The sequence below is a fragment of the Dermacentor silvarum genome, chromosome 6, assembly GCF_013339745.2.
Source record: "Dermacentor silvarum isolate Dsil-2018 chromosome 6, BIME_Dsil_1.4, whole genome shotgun sequence".
Lineage (NCBI taxonomy): Eukaryota > Metazoa > Arthropoda > Arachnida > Ixodida > Ixodidae > Dermacentor > Dermacentor silvarum.
The window spans coordinates 164,793,858-164,820,068 of NC_051159.1; the positions used below are offsets into that span (position 1 = coordinate 164,793,858).

The 26,211-nt window shown below is 43.8% G+C and overlaps 1 protein-coding gene across 2 annotated transcripts; it reads left to right on the forward strand.

The window, feature by feature from the left end:
* Window positions 1-59: 59 nt before the first annotated feature.
* LOC119456334 (vacuolar protein sorting-associated protein 26C-like) lies at window positions 60-25,696 on the forward strand. Of its 2 annotated transcripts, none has more exons than XM_049669754.1 (8): window positions 60-270; window positions 1,343-1,636; window positions 4,345-4,425; window positions 5,236-5,310; window positions 7,474-7,554; window positions 13,536-13,632; window positions 16,390-16,515; window positions 25,518-25,696. In XM_049669754.1, exons 1-8 carry the CDS (start codon window positions 217-219, stop codon window positions 25,679-25,681), a joined length of 972 nt encoding a protein of 323 aa, XP_049525711.1. In that variant the 5' UTR covers window positions 60-216; the 3' UTR covers window positions 25,682-25,696. The 2 variants fall into 2 exon arrangements, with proteins under 2 accessions (XP_049525711.1, XP_037573968.1); XM_037718040.2 differs by lacking the exon at window positions 25,518-25,696 and adding an exon at window positions 20,578-20,668 and having other exon boundaries at window positions 71-270.
* Window positions 25,697-26,211: the final 515 nt, after the last annotated feature.

Genomic DNA, 26,211 nt, shown 5'->3' on the forward strand with positions numbered 1-26,211 from the left:
GCAATATTATTTTTATGCATCTCTTATTTAAATTGTTCCACAACCGCACAACATGCCGGAGAAATAAATATGAATGAATGCAGCTTTGATGGCCACATTTGGTCTACACTCAGGCATACCAAGGCCAAGCATAGCCAGCTTATGGCCAGCTGTTGGCGTTTCGTCTGAAGTGTTTACGGTGTTAACGCCCACAGCGAAACTGCAAGTTCGGGGACCATGACTACGTTGGACATTCGGCTGAAGAAAGTAAATAAGGTGTACCACGAAGGCGTAAGTGTGTATGAACTGAGCGTATTGCAGGACGCTCACCATGTGACTGCATTGGCTTTCTTTTTCCGCCTCTCCATTGGCTACTCGCGCGAACATAGTGCTTTGCTGGTGCACGCAAAAATAAAAACGAAGTAAAGCACTACGGAAATGTTCTAGTGGCCACGGCAGTAGTGGTTGTGTAACAGAATGGCAATTCGTAAATCGTACACGTACAGAAACGTAAGAAGTAGCTGTGTTATTCACCGAAGCTCGAGAATGAAGTGAGATCATTCGCACATCGCTCTACGCGATTTCAAAAGTAAGCTGGAAGTTTTCTTTACGGGCATCCTACTTGAAAAATAATTATGAACTAGTGCCTAGTACATTTCCTTTCAGCTTCCTTTTCGCGCCTTTGCGGTATGCACTAGATCAGTATTCTATTGTACACAAAGGTATCATGTCTAGGCGATTGCTGCTGAAGCAAGCGTTTTGTGGCTACACTGCCTGTTAGTAGTGTAATGGCACGCACATGGCTGTGAATGTTACCGAAGGTCCTAAAGCTAAGGCCAGTTATGCTGCTGATGGTTCGGATGCAAGCGCCTGCTACTTATAGGCCTATGCATGTATGTGTAAAAGCTTACAAAATTCCCTCCCAGCATGCCCCATAAAACCATGTAACCCGCCGTGGTTGCTCAGTGGCTATGGTGTTGGGCTGCTGAGCACGAGGTCGCGGGATCGAATCCCGGCCACGGCGGCCGCATTTCGATGGGGGCGAAATGCGAAAACACCCGTGTACTTAGATTTAGGTGCACGTTAAAGAACCCCAGGTGGCCCAAATTTCCGGAGTCCCCCACTACGGCGTGCCTCATAATCAGAACTGGTTTTGGCACGTAAAACCCCATAATTTAATTTAATAAAACCATGTAAACGCTGCAAAGCAGATAAATGCCCTGCAAGATCATATCTGCATCATAATGCAGATGCAAAACGTCGCGATGCTAGACGCAAGGCACTACATGTCTGTTTCCTCTCTCTGCTGTGTTTGTGTCACACTATACAGTATCTTCATACCGAGGTTGTCAATCTCTTCCAGGAGACAGTGGCTGGAGTTGTGATTGTGGAAAGCAAGACGGAGACCAAGCATGAGGGCCTAACGCTGTGGCTCGAGGGCACTGCCAGCATGCAGCTCAGTGCCAAAAATGTCGGCATCTTTGAGGCGTTCTATTCATCCGCCAAGCCTGTGCAGCTTATTGGCTACTCGCTCGAGATAGCTAAGGCTGGCCGCCTGCCCGCTGGCCGCACCGAACTGCCCTTCGAGCTCCCCCTGAGACCTCGACCAGGCCGAACATTGTACGAGACTTACCATGGAGTCTTCATCAACATCCAGGTGTGGCGTTCACGTTTCATGACAGCGTATGTGCCCATCTGTGATGTGGTTCATAGTGTAGCTTCCAAACTGAAGAAGTGCCGTGTAGAAAAACCTGCTGGTTTGGAATGTGTTGCTTTCAAATGTGCACTCTGGACTGGGTAGGTCACTGTTGCTTCAGCATCTTGCTGTTTGTCTGAGAGCACGACTGCTGTGGATTACGATGTAGAGATGTTGAAGTTGCACTGCTTTGTCTCTAGTGTTGTTAGGCACATTTATTCCTGCATAGCAACAAGCAGCAGTTGTAACAGCCTGTCCACCTATTTAGCACACGTACATAGCAGCCCATGATGAGTAAATATGCTCTGCAGACACTTCAATCGTGCATGTAAGTTCAGCATTTCTGCGCATATTGCCTAGCGCATATTGCCTAGCTTATTGCTCTTTAATGTGCTTCAGAATGCAGTCCAAAATTAAGGTATGTCAGATTACAGCTGCAGCAATCTCTTGTGCACCTTAATATGTTTTAGCTGTGTCCATTACCCCATCGTGCGATTTCACTTTTTCGTTGTCATGGCTGCGTTCCTGGGAGTACAATGCAAAAACATCAATTTAGTACAGAGTACATCACCTAACACAGATGTATGACAAAGGCATGGATATTTAGAACTCGGCACTATTCTTCTAGTAACTTCACCCATAAATTGTATGTGTGCTATGATGCTCTGATGTACAGATGTCAAAACAACCAGCTTGTGATGTTGGTGAATATTATAGTTACCATGCTCTTAGGTAATGTGTGGGTCTTCATTATGGCTTCTATCACAGCTCATGTGTTGTTTCATTATTATTGCATTAAGTAATGTCACGTCATTCTTCATTTTTAATATCTCAGAGCTCTTTTTGTTCAGTTTCGAACTGTCTGCCTTTACATAAGTAGCTGGTGGAACAGAAGTAATCATAAAGCAGCTTCAGCTTCATCAAGTTGGTACAAATGCATATTCGAAATCAGTGCATAGAAAAAGAAGCACGCATGAAGGAACGACACTAGAACAGGTGTTTATTCAGGATTCTGGTTCGGGGGGGGGGGGGGGGGGGTGCTACCAAATTGTGAGGGGTGTACATCTGTCTCTCTCTCTCTTGCGTGCACTTTCTCTCTATATAGATATATATATAAATATATATATATTGAGTGAGGAAAAAGGAAGCCGAGGGGCCCCATTTTTACTAGAACATAAGCCAACAAACAATGACACGAATGTGTATATATATATATATATATCCTATTCCTGAGACCCAAACACAGCTATGGGATATAATTGCTCTTCAAGCTGGTTTTTATTGTCTATTGGTATGTTATGAATGTGAAAAACACTGTTTTAAATTTAAATACCATGGATAGAGGCCAAAAGCTGCATCTCCATGTACGTGGAAGAAGTATTCATCTTTTATTGTTTGTCTTAGTAAAAACAGCATTTCGTCGCCTAAACGCAGAGGTGAAGATTCAACTACGTGTAGTACATTGCCATGTTGCTGCTGCATCCTGGATATTCACATATCTCGGTCTGCTGTCTGATTTATTGATAGACAGGCTGCTGTCTGATTTATTGATAGACAGGCGCTGTCTATCAATAAATCAGTTCATAGACAGTGCAACGCGTCTTTTCCATGTGCCTTCACCTGTTTTCGTGTCTTTAGTGCTGTTCCCACCTGAAAATGAACAACCTCCTTGTCGATAGGAAACAGATGGCGCACTGACACATTTCTCTTTCAATATTGATATTTTATGGTCGTCAATTATTTGCCAGGTCATGTGGTTGCTTCTTTTTGCTAACGCATCACATTCTTCGAATTTAAGCCAGTAATCATGCTTCTTACAATGTACACCCATGTGGCCACTGACTGCTTTTGTAACATTGTAGTGTCACTGAGTATTTATCACTGGGTTTTGGTTTGCTTTCACTTTTACATCTTGCCATTAGAAACATTCTATGTTACTTATTGTAAATATAAATGCTACAGCATATGATCTTACTTAACCGTTGGCTTCACAAAAGTTACATTATTCCATGCTTCACATTTAGCCGTGTGGTCTGTACTGTTTTGTGTCCTTGGCTCTTGTGTACTTTGTTTCTCGGCACTAATTTCTATGTTACATCTCACCAACTACATGAAGTATAGGAAGTGATATGGGTCACGGGGTCAGCCAGCCCTAACAGAGAACCAGAAGGGCTCATCCATTACCCTCCTCTGATCACCCTTCACGTGATGCCGACTGAATGGAAGCTTCGCGGAAGGATCAGCGGCGCAATTGGCGAGCCATCCTCCCATCTCAGAACATGCAGCCGGCTCTTGTTTCTAATTGGCTAATACCAGCCCCAGCCTTCACTGCACTGCATGGTGTTGGTGAGACAGAGCATAATATATGAAAAACCTACTTGCCCAGTGACAGCAGTTACAATGACATATGCAGAAACTTTGAAACTTCTGCCAAAGAGTGTTGGCACAAACTTGTTCTTGCCAAAAAGAAGTTAAGTGGCTAAGTCTTTTTCTTTGGCTCTCTTACCACTCTACCAAAATACTTTTGTCTTGAGAGTGGCAGATTAATTAAGTATGCAGCTGAAGAAAACACTGCCTCTTAGAAAGAGTTCTGTTACTGTGATGTGATAAAACTATAAGACTCTTACCACTCTAATCTGTTCTTGCAAACTTGAACCTTCCTTTTGCAGTACCTCTTGCGATGTGAGATGAAGAGATCACTGCTGAGCAAGGATGTTCAGAAAACACTCGAGTTCATTGTTGAGTTGCAGGTGAGCACTGGTCTGTGTGGAATACAATTGCTTAGTTGAGTTCTTTTGCAGTGCTCTAATCTTGTTTATACTAAGGAACATCAGATTTCTTTTCCTGTATAGACGAAGCAGTGGCAACCATGCTGAAAGCTATCAGTTTCAGATCAACATAATATGAATGTGATACTCTCAATCTCGATTCAAGGATAGATTGGTTTTAGCAAGGTTCATCAATTGAATATTTTCTGTAAGGCGTAATGAGAACACAAAGATTTAACCAATAGTCCCTTAATGAATATAGTTCCTAAAGTTTGACTGCTCACTATAGGCACAGATATGGTCTCAGGTTATTTTCTTTTGCTTCGCTTTACTGCGCAAACCAGTAATGTCCTAGGGAACTACACTGTTGTGCAACACACTATCATTCTCATGGGCAGGCAAGTGAGATACAGAGAAAAGATTTTGCAATTTTTGGCAACAAAATGTCATCATCATGTTGAAGTAGTCATTATGTTGCGATTGTTGCCATGCCATTGTAGTCATCATTATCGTGCTGCTTTCATCCCCGTGCCATTGTCATCATTGCATGATTTATTTCATTCCCATGCGTTCTTCGGTATCAAGTCGTTGTCTTCATTGTTGTTACTGCCATCGTCATCGCTGTTGTTGTCATGTTGTTAACTGCTTTGTGCAATTGGTGACATACTGAACATATCTCGGTCTGTTTTTTTTATAATTTTGATTCAATTAAATATTTAATTGGCCATATCTGGAGGAGCATGCAAAGTAGATGAGTGCAATCACATACATTGTCATTGCTGCTCTTTGCAGGAAGGCGCCGAGAAGGCAACACCAGTTCCGGTTAACATCAACATCACACCGGAATCACTACAGAATGTTCGAGATGTAAGTGCAATTGCTGTGAGATATTGCAATATGTAGCTTTGTACTGGAACGTTAAGCATGCAAGAAGAATGTAATGAAAAGAGTAGGATAAACTTCATAACTGAGGTTGTCAGTGGCTGTAGGAACGGCACAGATAATTGGGGTACAGAGGTGAAGGGGGGATGGAGGGAACAGGAGTGAATTAGTGTAGAGCTCTACTTGCCTGCATTTCCGCCACTACTATCATTTGGGCGAAATGCGAAAACGCTTGTGTATCTATATTTAGGTGCACGTTAAAGAACCCCAGGTGATCAAAATTACTCCGGAGCCCTCCACTATGGCGTCTCTCATAGCCCCAGAGTAGCCTTGGGACATTAAACTAATTTCCGCCACTACACTGTCTTGCCAACAATCCTTCTCTGCGTGTACGACTGCTAGCCGTGCTCTGGCAACAGCGACAGGCACGTGCTTAAGGTAACACAGTACACGTGTATATGGACAAGTAAAATTAAATTTTTTCCCTTGCAAAATTATCAGCTCAGTGGAGACCCTGTGTTATGTTCGGACTGTGCTTGAAATATAACACAATTCTTTTTTTATTATTACTATTTTCGTTTTTTTTTTTCTTCAATATTCGGTCAGCTCAACCTTTAGGCGACTCAGCTGTGCAGGAAAATCAGCTTCTCAGCGTCGTTGCGAGAGAGAGAGCATGCGCGGGGAAGTGTGTGTCCAAAAGCAAGCGAGAGCTGAAAGAAGTTTCATGAAAGTGGTTATTAATAGGTACGTTAGGGGTCACTTGTCTTCTTTTTGCAATAAAGGAACCAAGTGAACTGTTGTTCAGAACCTTTAGAGTGTGTATTTCACTTGAATAAAATGCTGGCATTTACCAGTAACCACTGCCTAAAGGAATATTAAAAAGAAATATTAAACAGTAAATTAAACTCCTGTGACAGCAAAGCAGCCACTCTTACCATGAGAGTAGGCTCAGTAAAACAGGAAACCCACAGAAATGAAAGACTGGTCACAATGGCTCCCAGGAGCTCTTGAACGAGCTCTCCATGATGTCGTGGATTTCAAAAGCCTCCACATGGGTCTAGCATTATGCTTATTGGTAAAGAACAACTGCATTACTCTCTGAAGAGACAAAAGACAACCAAGCAAGTTATGACAACTTTTCCAGTGTGGAAACGACTCCAGTACAAGAAAATTCTTTGATATTCACGGTGTCACACTTGCCTATCGGTGCAGAGGTATTGGAGCGAAGTTCGAAATGGTGAAGGTTTGCCGTAATCTTCTCCAGTAATGATCAGCCTTTTTGTCTCAAATGAATGCATATAGAGTTTTGAAAGGATAATTTACCAATGTAAAAAGATTTGATGTTGCTCTTTCGTGTCCCTTCAAAGGAGTGCTGGCACATATTTTGGAAGCTGTAGAAGTTCTATGACACACATCTCACATGTAAAAGAATGGCACGTAGCAAGGATAAAGGTCCTGAAACAATTACCAGATATTATAATTTGATACTAAACTTTGTCTTGAAATACCAGACCTAATGTCATCAACATTACAGTGACGTCAAGGCACGGAGCAAAAATTTGCTGACGTCGTGTAGCAGTAAAGCTACATATGACGACATTGCTCACAAAAAAATTAAACAAGAGTGCTGCAAGCCGTCCTGGCTATGCTTGTATGTGTGAACCACAGTAATCACAAAAATGGAACTAGCCAATGCATCATGAAGCTGGGATGCAATCACCTCCTGGGTACCGGAACAGAAACTGGTTTCGTAGAAACAAGTATGATAGTAAATTATATAGGACATTCTGATGCTTGTCACTCAGTATTCATGCTAAGATATAGAGAGCCCGGACCTTCATTTAGCACGAAAAATGACAAGTTGAAAAGGTTGTGACAATACTCTAAGTATGAAACACATTGCATACAAAGGAAGCAGAATTCTAGAAAGCAAAGCCAGCACTGCCGAGGGGTCCTATGTTTTTAGGAAATCACTCAGTATAGAACCAGATGCATATTTGACATTTCAACTCTGGATACATTTTCACCATGCCCTTTCTGTGATTAATCCCTTGCATGTCATGTCTTGCCATACCGATGGGCCGGGCAAGTGCATCGTGCTGTGCTGGAAGAAGGCTGGAAATGATCTCTGTTGATTGCATTATGCAGCACTCGAGAGTGCCTCGGTTCCTCATCAAAGGACGGATTGACAGCACCTGCTGCTGCATCACCAAGCCCTTCACTGGAGTGGTAAAAAACTTTCTTTTTCCTGTTGCTGTTATCTACGAGACGCAAAGCGTCCATTCTTTCTGCATTGAGCTCTGCATAAGACTGACCATAGTGTGTCAATTTTATCACATCCCACTACTACTGAACTTACTGTGAATCCTCTCTATAGCGGTCGCATTCGACACAAAAATACCTTCGTTATATATTTGATATTCATTATAAGCATTTATTTGTTACATGCTTATAATGAATCCAGTGAATGAACCCAGCATCCTTTGATGCATACATAGTACTGAGTCGCACTGTACCTCATGTTGTGATCACTTCCAGAAAAGAAAGGGCAGCGGTTTGATCTGTACTGACAAACCTTTCTAACACTGCTTACTATTTACCATTACTTAGTGTTGGGCTACTATAAGCACGAGGTCGCAGGATCGAATCCCGGCCACGGCGGCCGCATTTCGTAGGGGCGAAATGCAAAAACACTGGTGTACTTAGATTTAGGTGCATGTTAAAGAACCCCAGGTGGTCAAAATTACTCCCTCACTACGACGTGCCTCATAATCAGATCGTGGTTTTGGCACGTAAAACCCCTTGATGTAATTAAAAATTTTTATTTATCATTACTGCAGTGTTCATGGTCACATATTGTCGAAACACAATAAAAACAGTCAGGATCACGGTGCAACAAAGGCTGTTACTATATTTAGTGAGCCGATGCATCAGATTCATCTTCACCCTCAGTCTGGTAGTTGGTGGTTACTGCTCGTGTTGCTCGCTTTATTTTCCTCTTCGGTATGATTAAGATGCGGCATTAGCCTCCTTTCAAAGAATGTGCTCACGCCTGTGGTGCTGTGAAGTCATTCAGAAATGTGGGGCGTCATCTGTACCAATATACTACTTGTTCATTAATGCTTGCAATATAGATGAATACCATGTACAACGGATAGAGTGAGGGGTACAGTTCTCCCCAACTTGAACATGAGTGGAAAGCCAGCCTTAACAAACACACTTTATGCATCCGTGTACGTGTACATTCACACAGTGAAAGTTTTTGGGGCACATCACAAGTGCCATGTACAGGCTGTTATTTCTTGTAAGAAGACAAATCCAGCTCCCCCTCCCCAAATGAAAAAGTCATAACTTGTGTCCCAAGAACACGTGCCAACTCTGGTTAGTGTAGCATTGCATGGCACGACTGAGGACAGAGACGAGATGTACACAGTTCTCACTTCCAACCAAGAGTTATTTTGAAGAAGGTAGCACACTTATTCACAACAAGATAAAATTACAAAAAAGTGACAAGGTTGAGAGAGAGAGATAAAAAAAAATGTCACAGTTTCGCCCTAAGGGCGAAGCAATGAATGCGATAGCAACACAACAATGTCATACGAAGTAAGGTGAGCGGCTTTGGTAGCAATATGAATTGTAGTAAACATGAGCTGATTAAGTAAGCAGGTGTGCTGCGGCGTAAGTAGACCGACATGAAGAGAGACTCGATGACCACGAGAAGGCGCGTGTGAAACGGTGGTGTTGATGAGAAGCGCTTCCCGTGGGCAGCACGTGCTAAGGGACACACCTGTAGCGCTGCACTGCCGACCCGGGGCAGCATTGCATGTGTAGCGTGCGTTGGAAAATGTGGCCCGACTATTACTAACTGATTGAACAAGCGTGGTGTGAGCGCGCACAAACACGAATAGATCACACTGAATGACTGCAGACAACGACTGTCAAAACACTGGCAGCAAGCGCATACGCCGCACCAACGGGCGAAGGTACATGCGGTCTATCGCTTCAACGGAAACTGAGCGGTGAATGCACGGCGCATAAAGGTCAGAGCCGTGTGGAGATAAGCGACGGTGCGAGCGAGCGACGGGCGTGGTTGTTGGCACAGTAGAAGTGCCCTCCCCCCCCCCGCTCCCTCCGGCACTGGCTTCCCGCTTCCTTGCTTGCGCGTGGGAGATTGAGTGCGTTCGCTCTCCGTGATAGTGCGCATCCCCGCACGCTTCCGCTCGGGCATACGGCGCGCGGCGAAGATTTTATCTATAGGGAACCTCACGGCGACGGCGACGACGGCAGAAATCCGGTTGAAGTGTCCATATAATTGCTATCGCAATAAAATGAGAGCAGGAAAGGAACTACCATACAGCCAGAGAAACAAAAAGCTTGTCAATGTAAATGTTGGTATGAATTCATACAAGTACCATCTAGTATTCCAAGAAACTGTAGAACTTTATCTGAAGGCACCACTGATGCACACTGACACAGTGCGAGGCCAACTGGTCTATTAACAAAGCCTTCGAAGCTTCCTGTGCGAGCCGAGTGTGATGCCTGTGCACAGTTTTAATTTCTTTGAACTGTGGCTGACTTGCGCACTGTTTGCAAAAAGTAACTGGGTTCGTATTTACTCCTCATCTACGTGCTAGCAAACCATCACTTCTAGTTCCATCACGGTCAGCTAACCATCTCACTTAGTTGACAAGGGCAATTGAGAGGCTTCATTAAATAGCCTGGTCGACCTTGCACTGCATCAGGGCGCCACCAGTGGCACTTTTGGATAGAATTGCTGTAAAATTCCGAGCAAGCACCGCCACCCGTGCAAGAGCCCCCCCTAACTTTACGGCCAATTTCAAATTTCCGCGCCGTTCATCCAGTCCACGAAAATAATGGCGAATTCGGCAAATCGCACCGGTGCGCATTGGGGTGCCCCGATGAGCCATTTCATTGAATCATGGTCGTACCCGGCGCCCCTAAAGTCCCTAGATATTTTTGTCTAGGGACTTTAGGCGCACCAGTGGGCACACGTGTGCATCGGGGCGAACTGTGGCTGGCGGTCTGTAGTTCACGGACCGCCGGCCGACGGCGAGATCTGCCTCTCACACGGCACAAAGGATTTCCCTGCGGCACAGCGACGTGACCACTCAGCGACAGAGGAGTGGTCACGGCTACGCTTCGGCGTTGCTGGCAGCTTCACCGCTGCTAATCACTCGCCACCGATATCGTCGCTAGGCCTCTTCCAGTTCATTTCGAATCTGTAGCAGACGGCGCTTAGGAACGAACCACCGACGCTCCCAAGCAGCAATGTTTTGTTACCGTCGTTGTTGCTTTACCCTCTCCTCGCAATAATTTCACACGATGAGATATTTGCGGTGCCACCAGCTGCGATGCGAGCATGGCCGAGCCGCGATTCGCTGTCCGCCGTTGGTAGCCATTCTGTGGCCATGCACTGCAGCTGAGCTTGACTTGTATTGGAACTCTCATTAGTGCTAAACGTTTCACCATGGAAATGGTTATTAATAAAGTGAACATTACGCGTCACTTTACTCTAGCGGACATAATTTTGCCTGGAATAGAAGCTGCGTAACCAATGTTCGTTTCGCCGGTCGCGGCGACGCGTCGGTGCAGCGTCATGCGCTCTTTCTGTAGTTCTTTCGGTGGTTTTGAGAGTGATAAACACCGCCAACAAATCTTTCGCTTACTAAAGTGCATGTCCAGTAAAATTTTAAAGCCATTACCACTGCTGTTTTTTTTTTTTTTTTTTTTGGCGGGAAAATTTTGTCGTTGCCATCTTGAATTTTGGTGCCGTTCCGAGATAGTGCCCGCCCTAACTTTGCCGGTAATTTCGACTTGCTTGAGGGGGGTGCTTGCTCGGAATTTTATGGCATGTTTCCTTGGAATGCTAGATGGTACACCGTGGGGATTCATATGAACATCAAAAAGCTTTTCATTTCACTGGTTCCGTGATTGTCGTTTACCTGTTATTATTTCTCTCTCTGTGCATCTTGTCATTTTTTGTCACCGTATCTTTTCACACATAAGTGTGCTACTTTCTTGAAAGTACTAAACCTTTGTTGGAAGTCAGCGCTATGTGCAGTTCACCTCCGTCATAAGTTGCACTGCAGTATGTTAAGCACGCCGTATCATAAGCACAAACCTTTATGCTTTCAATTGTGGTTGGAGCCATGGTGTGGCTGGTTATCAAACCACTGCTTGTTTACTAGTGAATAGACTGTTTTGATCATAAACTTCTTATGAGAGCAAAGCTTTCATCATACTTTGGACTTGCTACAAACATTGTTTCCATGCACTTGCTTGATAATTTGATAAAACAGCCTTGTCCACAACATTGCCATGCTCACCTGCTCATATTCGTTTGCTAATGCTGTTTGCGCTCATCTCATTTCCTAAGTATTTGTGCATCATCCAGTACACAGTGAATATATGTATGTATGTGTATGTATATATGCATAAATTTTTTTATATATATATTTATAAGTTATACATTTTATTGCGATAGCAATTATATGGACACTTCCACCGTATTTCTGCCGGCGTCGCCGTCGCCGTGAGGTTCCGTATAGATAAAATCTTTGCCGCGCGCCGTATGCCCGAGCGGAAGCGTGCGGGGACGCACGCTGTCACGGAGAGCGAACGCACTCAATCTTCTACGCGCAAGCAAGGAAGCGGGAAGCGAGCGCCGGAGGGAGCGGGGGGGGGGGGGGGGGCGCATTTCTACTCTGCCAACAACCGCGCTCGTCGCTCGCTCGCACCGTCTCTTATCTCCACCCGGCTCTGACCTTTATGCGCCGTGCATTCGCCGCTCAGTTTCCGTTGAAGCGATAGACCACACGTACCTTCGCCGCTGCGGCGTATCCGCTTGCTGCCAGAGTTTTGACGGTCGTTGTCTGCAGTCATTCAGTGTGATCTATTCATGTTTGTTTGTGCGCGCTCACACCACGCTTGTTCATTCAGTTAGTAATAGTCGGGCCACATTTTCCAACGCACGCTACACATGCAATGCTGCCCGGATCGGCAGTGCAGTGCTACAGGTGCGTCCCTTCGCACGCGCTGCCCACGGGCAGCGCTTCTCATCAACACCACCGTTTCACACGCGCCTTCTCGTGGTCATCGAGTCTCTCTTCATGTCGGTCTACTTACGCCGCAGCACACCTGCTTACTTAATCAGGTCATGTTTACTACAATTCATATTGCTACCAAAGCCGCTCACCTTACTTTGTATGACATTGCTTTGTTGCTATCGCATTCATTGCTTCGCCCTTAGGGCGAAACTGTGACATTTTTTTTGTAACTACAATTCTTTTATTATTCTCTTATTTTCTGTATGTACTTACATATGCCCACCCCTTATGTAATACCCCCTGTGTAGGGTTCTTTAAGGTAATACAATGAAATAAAATGAAAACATTCATGGTAAACTGGAGAGCTCGTAACTTAGACACAAATTTCTACTGTTTGTCTTTTTGATTTAAGAAGAGTGTAGCACATTCAGAGTGACTCTGGGTGCTATTCTAGACAAAGTCAAGTTCTGCAATGGCGGCGTTTTAACCCTTTTGGCACCAATTACTTTTGTTGATTGAAAACTTACTTTCACCGCATTTCTTACATCTTGTAAAACGTGCACAGCTGCAGAATAGATAAAGCGTTTGCAATTCTTTAGTGAGTTTTGTCAAGTTTACAGAATGTGGACTGCATGCAAAAGCTCACTACGGGAACATCAGATATGAGAAGATTAACTATTTCATGTCTAGCAGGCTTGTAAGGTAACTATCTAGCCAGTCGAAAATTCTGACTGGTGCAACACATCGTGAAAAATAAGGAAAGTGAACCTGCTATATATGACAGCGTACTCACCCTGAGCAAACATATGCAGCCGCCTACCTTCTTAGTCGTGATATTAAAACATTTTGCACATTTAATTCAAACTCGCAGCACAATTCCAATCAGATATGTTTCAAGATGTACGCGACACATTTTAAATATACTTTCGTCAATGCTTTTGCTGTTGACGCACTATCTTGGTGTATGCAATTGTGTACATAGTGCTTGAAAGGGTTAAGCCAATCAGAGCTTACAGGTTGGCGAATTTAACAATATGGCAGTATTTGAGAAATGTCTAGAATATAGCACCCTATGACCTGTTAAGAGAACAGCCTTTGTTAAAGGAATCATCATTTCTCTGCTGGATGTCCTTTTGTCAACAGCTATCCGTGGAAAACTGCGACTCTGCCATCCGGTCCATTGAACTCCAGTTAGTGAGGGTGGAGACATGCGGCTGCGCCGAGGGCTACGCTCGTGATGGTATGCCCCTTCGAACTTGCTTTTAGCACATGTGAATTCACTGAAGTGGCATCATGTCAATGCACTTTTTCCACGAAGTCTTGATTCATGTTACCAGCATGATAGAAACTGGACACAAAGAGGAGATGCAAACACCACAAACACTTTCCAGCATTTGTGGTGTCTGCGTCTTTTCTTTGTGTCCAATTTGCTATCACGCTGGTTAGGTTCTTGCATCAAGAATCTCGCAACCAACCACAATGGACTCTTGTTGATACGATCTTCACGGGAATCAGAAAATAATGCGTATCATCAAAAAATCATATTATCCAACGTATTGTCCAACCAAATCGTATTATCGCGAATAGAAAAAGAAATGTATTATCCGGAAACCGTATTATGCAGAATCGTATCAACAAGGTTCCACTGTAGTAGTTTATATAACACTACATACGGTTCTCTCATGAAAGTGATTGAAATGTTCATACAAATGTCGTATACATGTGTATGACATAGCAACTGTTTCTTTTGCATTACTTGCTATGGAGGTGAATGCTATGCTGATGTTTTGTTTTTACATTGGCTTGATTGCGTCTATGGAGATGAAATAGTATAGCTGTATGTATAGGCTGTATGACACCATGCTTGCTGTTGCTAGGCATTATCTGCACATAGCTTATAAAACAATCTTTTTTTTTCGTCATTTAATTGAGTCAAATTAAACTCGTCAAATCTGTATTTTTTCTAATGCCTTCTGCACTGTTTAAAGTGACGGTCAGGAGGTCCTTTAAAGCTGCAACACACGAAGGCATCTTGTGGACATGAAGGGTTTGGACTGCTACCAGTATTACTCTCAACTGAAATCAGCACAATCCTGAACGTGACAGCCCTTCTTAGGCAACAATAATTTCTCAGGTGACATGAAAACAGGTCCAAATTGATTTTGGCTCCGAAAAACTAACCACCTGCACCAAGCATGTGAATAACTTGTAGCAAGGTTCTCTCTACGACTTAAAAAGAGGAATTGTGCTTGCAGAGGGCACTGAGCCAACCTATTTTGGAACACAGTTACGACAGTATCACTCTACCCATCCTAGCCACAAAAAGGTGCAGGATGAACTAGCTTGTAAGGAAATTATTGCTTTTGACATGAGATCCAGTTAAATTACCTACCCCTAAGCATAATCTCGAGCTCAAAGTACTGCTTGGCAAGCGCCAGAATGCCAGGTTTGAATTTACACTTGGTCAGTGATTTTTTTCTTGTAGTTTAATTAGCTGTCCCCTTCATGTTGGACACCACTATCAGCTATCGCAATAGCTCCCAGATCAGCATAGTCACTGCCGAAGTGGATATGTACGGACGCATGTTATGTGGCTGTGGTTCCTGGCACTGAGCTGAACTAGGCCTCTTCAGTCCTCTTCACTTAGAGGGCCCCTCACCAGGTTAGGGCACTTCAAACAGACAAGCACTGTGCGTAGATCACGCGCTGACAATCGTGTCTGCAAAATAGTAAACCGCTGCCTGGCGTGAAAACGGATGAAATTTCAAACGACAGCTTGTGTGCCCTTTCTCTTGAGGGAGCTCCACTGCTTGCCGGAGAATCAACATCACACACATAAACATGCACAAAAAAAAAGGGTGGGTGGGGTTCATAACGTAATTGTGAAATGTTTTCTCAGCTCCGGTATGAGAGAAGGCAGGGAAGGAATGTTGCTTGCGGACGCTAGTCAAGGCAAAGGGGAGAGAGTTTCGATGTTGGCCGTAAAGCTCGCCTCCTGGCAGCATGGTGATGCAACATTTCAGTTTCTCTTACCCGCTTTAATAACGAATCAATTTTAACAGCGGAGCTGTTTAAGCTTTTCGTTTCCCCGCGTAGCGTTCGCAAAAACTCGCCTAGCGATGACGTCACTGTGCACAGCTTCGCCTAGCTCTTCCGCCGCCGTGCTAGCGATGATTTCACTGTGCACAGCTATGCCTCGCTTCATCTTGCAGTAGCCAATCGATACCCAATCAATAGCTAATCGATTAATAATCAATAAATTCTAGAAAAAATGCTGGGGATGACATGGTAGTGCTTAGCCTAGCCCTTATATGTGGGCTGGGCCCTTTGCGATAGCCAATCAATAGCTAATCAATAATCGATCAATAATCAAGAAATTCGGGGAAATGCTGGGGATGACTTCGTAGTGCTTAGCCTAGCCCAAATACGTGGCCAATACCTTGTGATAGCCAATCAATAGGTAATCAATAATCGATCAATGATCAATAAATTCTGAAAAAGCATAACCCGTAAGGCCAGGACCAGCTAGGTGCCGATCAGCTCCGCTGTTTCTTTAGCCTTGCACCACTAGTGCAAGCTACGCAATTTTTTTTTTTTTCATTCTTGCGGTAGAACTTGCTGTAGTGCTTACAATTTTGTTGTGTGCCCAACTACTATATGGCCCTTTACAGCTTCCATGGTATAACCGAAATTTTCAATGGGGCATGGTGGGGGCCCTTTAAAATATATCGATGCCAGTGAGAACATAACCATATAATAACTTCCTTCCAATACAAGCCATGGACATTCGGCCTGGGACTCTTTAGTTGCTGCTTGTGGAACTTACCATTGTTACTGATGCTCTGTGCTGATCTGCCTTCTTGTTGAAAGTATTTTTTACCGCTTGTGAAACCATACAGGTATTCACTGTAAGGGTATGAGAGTCAACTAGTTCAGTGTGAGATTTATTTTTTTAATGTAACACTATCAATAATTTTTGCACTGTGGGTGTGTGCAGCCACTGAGATCCAGAACATCCAGATTGGGGAGGGCGACGTGTGCCGAGGCATTGACATTCCTATCTACATGGTTTTCCCAAGACTCTTCACCTGTCCTACGCTCATCACCAACAACTTCAAGATAGGTGAGGAAAACTTGCTGCTCGATAAAACGCTAGTGGAAAACCTTGCAAGCCGACAGACTGATTGATAGAAATGACCGCTGATGGCTGCCCATGCAAAAGCCCTTTTTAAGCGAAGCTTCATAAGCTCACAAGTGCTGTAAGGTGGTGGTGGTGGTGTCATGCTGAAAAGTGGGCCGATCCTGGTGGTAGTGCAGAAAGGGTCCAAGCTCAATGGCACATGCCGGGGACCAAAAGAAAGAGAGAAAGGAAGAAAGGAAAGAAAGAAAGTGAGAGAGAGCAAGAAAGAAAATCACCAGGAAGGTCAGATACACACACGACAAGCTTCGCTTACCCCCATTTTCTCAACAGGGGAAGGGCTGGTGATTTTTTTTTTCGTACACATGTGGCAACACCTGCAAACCTGCCGTCAGAGGAGGCGTCAGTTTTTATTCAGTCAAAACTTAATACATATAACAAACACAGATATAATGTCAGATATAATGAAGTAAACCTAAAATTATTCTTGTTGATATCAGCATGCAACAAATATAGCTTATAATGAATATTGGATAAAAGGATATTTTCCTGCCGTGTATGGCTTCGTTACAAGGTTTTACTGTACTAAGATGTTTTGCTGCATTATATCATAGCAGTACGACATTTCTGAATAATCTGGCCTTCTTAAAAGACAGGAATGTGTGGGCAACACAGCCTATCAAGGAGGCAGTGTGATGAGTGGCACAATCACTCTAGTGTGGCAGCGGAACTTCCTACTGAAATATCAAAAGAATGGGATATCGGAGGGCTTCGTACCCAGTCAGAGTCGCTATACAATTTGATCCAGACAATTGAAAACCGGCTAACGCATGTGTTTAGTACAATGCTTCTTCATGCGAAAGTTGTAAGCAGCCTACTGCAGGCAGTAGGCAGCAGCGTGCCACAAATTGGCTGTGCCAAACAGTGCACAGAACTGACGAAGTCAGTGGTCAGGTTCTTTTGCATCACAAGGATTCATTTCTTTTTATAGGAGGCTAAACTAAGAAGAAAGTGAGAAGAAAATAAAGCCTTGTGTAGCTCAAAGCAACACCCAGCAGTGACTCAACGATAAATTCTTCAAAATAATGTTACATGTTAATTAAAGCCATAAAACTAAGTTCTGTCTTAATTTCTGTACAACATTGGGCATACTGTCTCTGGGATTGCATGACCATAAAGGTTCAATGCAAAGGTGCAATTGTGTAAAATAATGCAAGCTGTAAACAGACATGGGCACTCGCACTATTAAGATAAATGCCGCAGTAAGAGCCATTAAAATGTTTCACAGGTTAGGCCACGTTAATTTCAGAGCAATGAAACAATAAAATATTGGCATACGAGCGGTGTTATTGGAGAAGAGGAGGGTACCCCCTTTCCACTGGAACAATAACTTTATAGATTATTCTCCGTAATTACGTCGATAAATCAACTAAAGGTGAGATACTTTCGAAGCATGTTATCGAACAATTGTTGCATTATATCTGGGCTATTTTGGCCTGCTAACTGGCCTAAGGTTAGTGCTGGTGCCACGATCTGTGCTTGTTGATCCTGAGATGTATATCATCAAACGGCAACATCATTGTTTAATGTTCACATTAATAAAAATGCTTGCACCGGCGAAGAAAAAGTAACGACCGACGCGAGTGCCACAGACCAAGCAGACACCGCAAGCACAAAGCATACCTCTGACGACAGCGCCACTGCAGCAGGATCGCATGGCCCGGCAAGCTTGGAGTGGCCGGTTTTTCAGACCTCCCATTTTATCCACCCTAACGTGGGTGTGCACAGACCTCACGGCGGTGCCGCTTGTCCCAAGGGAAGTGCGAGAGAAGAGTGCACTGGCACTACACACCTCATATATAGGTGTTGTTTGTTGTTGGATTTTTTTTTTTTCTAATTGCTATTTTATTTGCTACTTTTGAAGCTGACAATTGGGGAGAAATCTGGTTTTTTGTAGAACCATTTCGAAATTCTGTTTTTTTTTTTGGTTAAATTTACAGATGTACTAAAAGATACATTACATATCTGCCAAGTTCGAAGAAACTAAATTCGGAAGATCTTCCGACGTTACACAACCCCCTTCCCCCATCCCCCGACGTCTACGTGTTCAAGTACTGACAGGAGAACTTCATTACAATTTTATTCACAGATATACAGATGACCACATGAACATCAAGGTCTCACTTTTGCAAACATTTGTGTTGCTAATTCTGCCTTCAAAAATTTTAAAAATTAAATTCTCAGGTCTTACATCCCACAACCACCATCTGATTATGAGGCACGCCGTAGTGGGGAACTCCGGATTAATTTAGACCGCCTGGGGTTTTTTAATGTGCACCCAATGGACCGCACACGGGCGTTTTTGCATTTCGCCCTCAACAAATGCGGCCGCGGCACCCGAGATTTGATCCCGAACTCGTGCTTAGCAGCGCAATGCCAAAGCTACTAAGCAACCATGGCAGGTGTTCAAAAATTCATCAAATAATGTTTGACTGTAAGAAATTACATTTCTTTCACATTTTTCGAGGATGACGTTTCCCAGCATCTCAGATGAGCTACACATGGACGAGCAGGCACTGCGTCCTCATATTTTCCCCGATGATAAATTGCCGCTCGCACTCTGCATTGCTCTGTGTTATCAACAAAATACCCAGTGTCACTTCGGCTGAGCACTACATTAAAAATACTTGAAGATACTTCTTGCGCTAGCGCTCCTTGATTTTAAAGCCATGACTGACCGTAGGCCTACGCAATGCCAGAGCAGCTGACGCCGAGGAGAACGATGGAGTCGAGTGTTGCTAGTTGCGGAACACGGCATTTGCTCGCTAGCCTAATGAGACTAGGGCCACTAGGGCACCCAACAACCCCTTCAGCATGAGGAGCGGCTCCGCGGTTAACGAAATAGCGAATGTATAGGGTTTTCCCTACTTCTTTCTTAACAATGTTTTTCGCGATAAACTTCCAACTGGATTGGATCAGGTTGGATTCTTTTTGCCAATGTGGCCTGACAAAGTGCTGGACGCGGATAGAAACGGGACACAACTGCAATTTCCGGGAGATTTTCCTGTCAACTGTACAATTGGAAGAAATGGTCCAAGTCCGGGAGTCTCCCCGATAATCTGGGAGACTTGGCAGGTATGACATTATATTCGGAGCATTTTATTATTGGAGGGCATCACGAACTCCTGAATGCAGACGCGGTAAATCTAGGGATCTGTTTCAAGCTGGTAATCGGGGGCAGAATAGCGTTTTCTAGCAAATACTCCAAAGTTAGGCGTTTGTTTGGAAATTAATAAGTAATAATGACAGTAAAGAGCATTGATAACTTCTAGGAAATGAAACATTTTATTCTTGAAAAGCTGGTCATCGATTTTTTACAGATCCTAGTTAACATACATTATCATCTGCATAAGTAACATGTCAGTCTCCATCCGAGACCTGTCCGATCTTTGAGCATATCTCACCTGAGAGAAAGTTCTGTCGACGTCACAGCTTCCATTAGCTAGGCGCAACACGGTGAATAACACGGTGAGTTACCAACGCAGAGTTAGGTGCGCTCGTTAGGCGGTGGGTTGAGAGCCGTGTAGCACACACAGTGCTGCACGCAGCTTGTGAAATGAAGTCTATAGGTCACTGGAGTTCACTTAAGTCAACAGGATCTAACTCATATATGAGACATTTCGGCTATTTGCATATTTGTATAGTCATTATAGATGAGTTCTGCCTGAATTTTTTGTCACATGCAAGTCTTAAAACAGCGTTCATTGTCTTGATCATCCATGCAGCAGGTGACTGTCACACTGCCATCCCTCCGAGAGTTGGAGCTTGTGCGCTATATCTGGGAGGCAATGTTGTGCATGACCATTCCCCATTGTCTGCTGCATGGGGGTCTGTGCTATGGTCTTCACCTAGCAGGTGCCAAAGTCAATAGAAAGGAGTTGTGTATTGCGTGGCAATATGGAAGTTATCTAAAAGCATTGGCTGGGAGGATTGTGAAATTAGTCACTGACCTTGTGCTCTGTGTCTTTTTCTTTTTTACTCTTCTAGAGTTTGAAGTCAACATTGTGGTTGTGTTCGAAGATGATCACCTGATGACTGAGAACTACCCAATAAAGCTAACTAGATTTTAATATATTGACACGTGTACTTAATTATCCTTTTCTCGGGGACTGTGTTTCACCCACTAACAACTTAATGTTATTGCTCTGTGCAAGATGCGCCTGCATGATTTGGAACTTACTCGAAGGTTATCGTTGATTCTGTCTGCTGTGTCTGTTATCACTAAACCTTGTGTAATCTGATGGTATGCGCGACGCCAATTGTGCAGTACTTTCTGGAAGGCACGCGGGCACCAGCGATTACGCTGGAACCTTCGACGAGTCACGTATAAAAGCCAACGCGCTTGACCTGCAGATTATATTTCGACGATCGCCTGTGCTCGCCGCAATCGTTGTGCTTCGAGTGTCAGTTGCTTTTGTGGGTACAGGCTCACTCAATAAAAGGTTAGCTTCGTGATTCGCAGTTGCTATACTGTGTTCTTCATTGTCATTACAACATGACGTCTAGTGGAGGTGCCGAGTATAGCAACACTGTGAATTTTGAAACTGTGAAAGGCCTCTTTTTTTTCCTTTTTTTTCCTCGTCAGTTTGCCCTGTGGCGTAAAACATTTGGTGCGTGCAAGTTATATATATATACACATCTGATGAAGTCTAATCCAAATCTCCATTCATGCATTCTATGCAAACGGATCACATTGCCCAGGAAATGTGTGCAATGTCCTTGTACAGTCTTGAATAAGCTGTACAGTTTAGCTAAACAGCCCTACAGAGAGCAGTCCTGACAACTGTTTGCCAAAAAGGCTGGATGTAAATCTATCCTTATGCCAAATGCACTCCACTGCTCATGTGATAGTTTATTTGATATGAAGAAAACAAATTAAAATAAAACAAGGATAAGGTGCCAAGTTGCTGAGCAGTTCTTTGCTATGAATTTGCTCAAAGAGAACCTGTTTGTTATTTGTTTATTTATTTAACCTTGGAACCTTGTCGAATGCCTTTTGGAAATCTAGAAACAGCTACGTTTTGACCAAGATGTCAGTGTACGAGGGCAGTCCGATAAGTACTTAGCCTCACCGCGAGAGCGCGACGCTATCGCATGAGACATATACTGACGTTGAGTACGCTCTCTTAAGAGGGACACATGCAAAGGTCCAGTCGAATTGGGCTCGCGGTTTTGTTTTTGGCCGCTTGAGGAAGAGGAAGCAGGTGATTTTTCGTGTGTCCAATAAAAAAATGGAAAAAGAGCAATATCAGTCAGTGATTCGATTCTTGTTTTTGGAAGGGAAATCGCGCAGCGAAATCAAAGAGTGGCTGGATGCCGTCTATGGTGAGTCCTTCGATGGCAACCGTTAAAAATTGGTTCAACGAGTTCAAACGTGGTCGCATGTCGGTCTTTGATGAGCCTCACTCAGGGGCCCCGCAAATGGCTACCACGGCCGATAACGTGGCAAAAATCCACGACCTTGTATTGGCAGACCGCCGACTGAAGGTGCGCGAGATAGCCGAGACAGTAGGCATCTCAAAAGACAACGTGGGTCATATCCTGCATGAAATTTTGGGCATGAGAAAGCTGTCGGCGCGATGGGTGCCGCGTTTGCTCACTCCGGACAACAAGTGCGTCCGTGAGACCACTTCAGAGCAGTGTTTGAAGCTGTTTAAGCGTAATCCGAAGGAGTTCCTGCGTCGTTTGGTGACCGTCGACGAAACATGGATCCACTGGTACACACCAGAGACCAAAGAACAGTCGAAACAGTGGACTGCACCCGGAGAACCTGCTCCGAAGAAGGCGAAGACTGTCGCATCGGCCGGAAAGGTGATGGCTACCATTTTCTGGGATTCTCAGGGTGTGATCTTCGTCGACTACCTTGAGAAAGGCAAAACGGTGACAGGACCCTACTACGCCGAATTACTGGGCCGATTCGACGCCGAATTGCGAAAAAAATGGCCACATTTGGTGAAGAAAAAGGTGCTCTTCCACCATGACAACGCGCCAGCTCATGCCTGCGCCTTGGCCACGGCCAAGTTGCTCGAACTGGGCTACGAAGTGGTGCCCCATCCAGCGTATTCTCCAGATTTGGCCCCGAGTGATTTCTTCTTGTTTCCCAACTTGAAAAAGTCACTCGCCGGACAAAAATTTGAGTCGAATGAAGAAGTAATCGCCGCCACAGAAGCCTACTTTGCAGCTCAGGAGAAAACATATTTTTCTGACGGAATCAAGAAGTTGGAGGATCGCTGGGTCAAGTGTATAGAGGTGAAAGGGGACTATGTTGAGAATTTTCGTTTTTCTTTTGAAGGCTAAGTAGTTATCGGCGCGCCCTCGTATGTCATTAACGAAGAGAGCTAGTCGAGTCTCGCAGGACATGCCTTTCTAAAAACCATGTTTATTAGAATTTAAAAAATTAGCAATGTTAGAAAATTTACAATATGAGAATAGATTATATGCTCCATTAGTTTGGAACATACACTGGTGATAATTGGAACATATATTGGTGGACATACATTGGACGATAAATGCAGCACCATTACTATGATCCTTTTTTTGGCACTGGAATTACCTCACGTATTTTACAATCTTGCAGCACTACTCCAGATGATGATTGCTGAAAGATGCGACACAAAAATACACTAAAATACACTAGAGATGTGTGCAGTGTTCTTAAGCATCTTGGAATTGATTCCATCGATGTCGGCCAAATATGTTAATTTGAGGAATTCTGTTAATTTGGTGATACTGCATGCTTCAATTGTTGGCATGGCTATGTTGTTGAGGGGAAGAATAGAGATGTAAGCTGTTGAAAAAAGAATTGAAAATTTCAAAAACTTTTTTTTCAACCAGGATAAAACTGAAAAAAAAAAAAAAACAGTGCTTCCCCTCGGAAATTTCTATTTAAAATGCTTTTGCAAGGGAATTTGGTCAAAAGGAGTTTGGGTGTCTGTGAAGCCCCCGGATCCATCCACGTCGTGGCAAGGACTTTGCTTCAACCAACCACTGAGTCCCCTTGCCTTTTGCGTACATAGATTCCCCCTTCTTCTGCGGCATGTGAAAGAAACTGGTCAGAGTTTGGAAATGTGCACACCAAGCTATGCACAAGGCTCGCAGGGGATCGTATGCAAAAATTTGTGTACGTGCACTCAAACCTCAATGTCTGGGAGGCTTCGTCCGCCGCACAGCGAAGCGTTGATGCGGCACGCGTAAATGAACCAGACACAGATTGATGCAATATATGTCTTGACGCTTTGACTTGAAATCGTGCCTAGATTTTGAACCCGGAGGCTCTGCAGGGACTGTTGTGATGCAATAATGTAATAATTATATTCGTTTCAGTGTTAAAGAAATAAATGTGTTGGGTTTTTCATAACTCTGTGCGCAATCACCTCCGTTTAAATTTTTCATATCTGAAAAAAAAAAAAAACATGAAAGAAACCAGTTTTTTTCACGACCCTCAAAATTTCATAAACTTTTCCATCTCTAGGGAGGACCCTTTGGGAGATCACCGTTAGGTTCATAAGTGAACACGGAAGAGAAGACGGCGCATTTTTTTTTTTTAAGTGTTCAGTTGGTGTCTACTGTGCGCTTTGGGAAATCTACATATACCAGCTGTAAAAAATTAGTAAGTGCATAGGTATTTTGCGAGGCATTTGACAGGATATGCATGCAGTAGAGAGTAATCACTTAGTTCTGGCAAATGTGTTACAGAACAGACACTGTCGGGATGGTATGTTAAGCTAAGGCCGAGTATGTTAGAGCACTGATGGTTTTTTCATGTTGGGGTAGATAACAGCTGCATCAAAACAAAGGTGAGGCATCAGAAAGGTTTAAGTCACCAAAGAGGAGTAGTTGCACAGGACTGAATGATGCAACACATTGCAGTGCCCTGTGGAAGTGAATAGCAAAGGAAACATCTGCGTTGGGGGGTCGATAGCATACACCGATAAGAATTTATAGAGATGAAGAACTGCACAAAACAAATAAAATATCTAAAGGTGAAGTCATCAACAATGGAGCAACAAAGGCTGTGATGGGCAGCTATCAGGACACTTCCTCCGCGTTTGCCTACATGGTTCCGACTAAAAATGCAGAAATCGGGGAAGAATGAATTAAGCTCCGTGTTATCGACGATAGAATTCAGCCATGTTACAGTCAGTATAAGAAGCTAACAATCGGATGAATCAATGAGGCTACAAAGTGCATCGCGTTTGGGCAGCAAGCTTCTTATGTAAACAAATGATATAGGGATTCTTTTTGGTTTTGCACTAGCATGTGATGGTAGTAGCTGTAAAGTTTATATTACCCCATGTGCAGCGTTATTTTCTTTGATGTGGCATTAAATATGTGCTACTATCGTAACCCTTTAATACTAATTGTTAAATCATACTGCCGTTTCCGGGTGCAACACGTTGATATTAACCACTTTAATTCAGAATCGCTCCAAATCTTATATAGTGTCCCCCAAAGCAGTATTTTGGGTGCACTCCTATTTAATATAAACAATGTTCCTAATGTTAGTAGCCAGGCAAAGTTTATTATTTATGCTGATGACATGACCCTTCTAGCTTCGCCAGACAAATCATTATTAATAGATGACGCAAATGACGAACTAAAAACACTGCATTGCATAACTCTTTAGCAATAAATTATAAACTAAAGCAGTGGTCTTTGTTCCTAAAGGAAAACACGTGCATTCCGCCACCCATCTATCTAAACAACGGTGTCGTCAAGTATGTAGATAATTTCAAATCTCTTGGTTTTACTTTCGCACCCACCCTACTGGTGTTGTCATGACAAGTATTGCTTCCCGTAATAAATTTACGGTCAATCCCGGATATATCAAACTTGAAGGCAATCGCGAAATAGTTCAATATATTGATAATTTGAAATATCAAATGACTATCTGAAGCTCATCCGAGATCTCCACACGTCTCTTGCAGTTCCCGAGATCGTGAAAAGCCAGAACTCACCAATTTGCTTCTCCAAGACCATGTCGACTGCTCAAAAGTTTGCTTACTTTTTGCTCACGAACATTGCAATTCGGTCGCACCGGGACATGTTCTTTGCAACGCTAACCCTAAAAGCCTACTTCGCCCAGACATGAAGACCGCAGTGGGTCTCACGCCCGTCAAAGTGCGTGATGCGCGTTTTTTATTCAAGAAAGGGTAGAAATAGACGCACTGCGGAAGCAAACTAGCCAGCATGGATCCGCGCCGTGCCACCATCAGCACGCTTGTATTGCGAATCGTGCTTGAACGTGCTGGCCACGTTTCCGTTACAATAGGCAACATTTATACGGCTGATCGTCACACACTTGGACAACAAGCCAGGCAAACTGTTGTGCCGAGTTTCGGAACCGACTTTCTGTTGGAACCAGTCGTCCTCGCTTCTCCAATGTCCTAAAAAGTCCGCGGGGGTCTCGCATGCCACTCGGCACTCGACGCCTCGTGGCCGGTACGTACTCCCTTTGTTCTTGGTCCTTCTTTTCCGGCCTCTGCGTCGGTGACTGCCGACACTACACACACATGCTGTTAAGTCTCGAAAGTGCAGTTCACCTTTGCAGAACATTCAAGGTAGTTCCCAGTGACATGTACATAACTGTGTGTGCACGAATGAAATGCGTTCAGTGTGGAC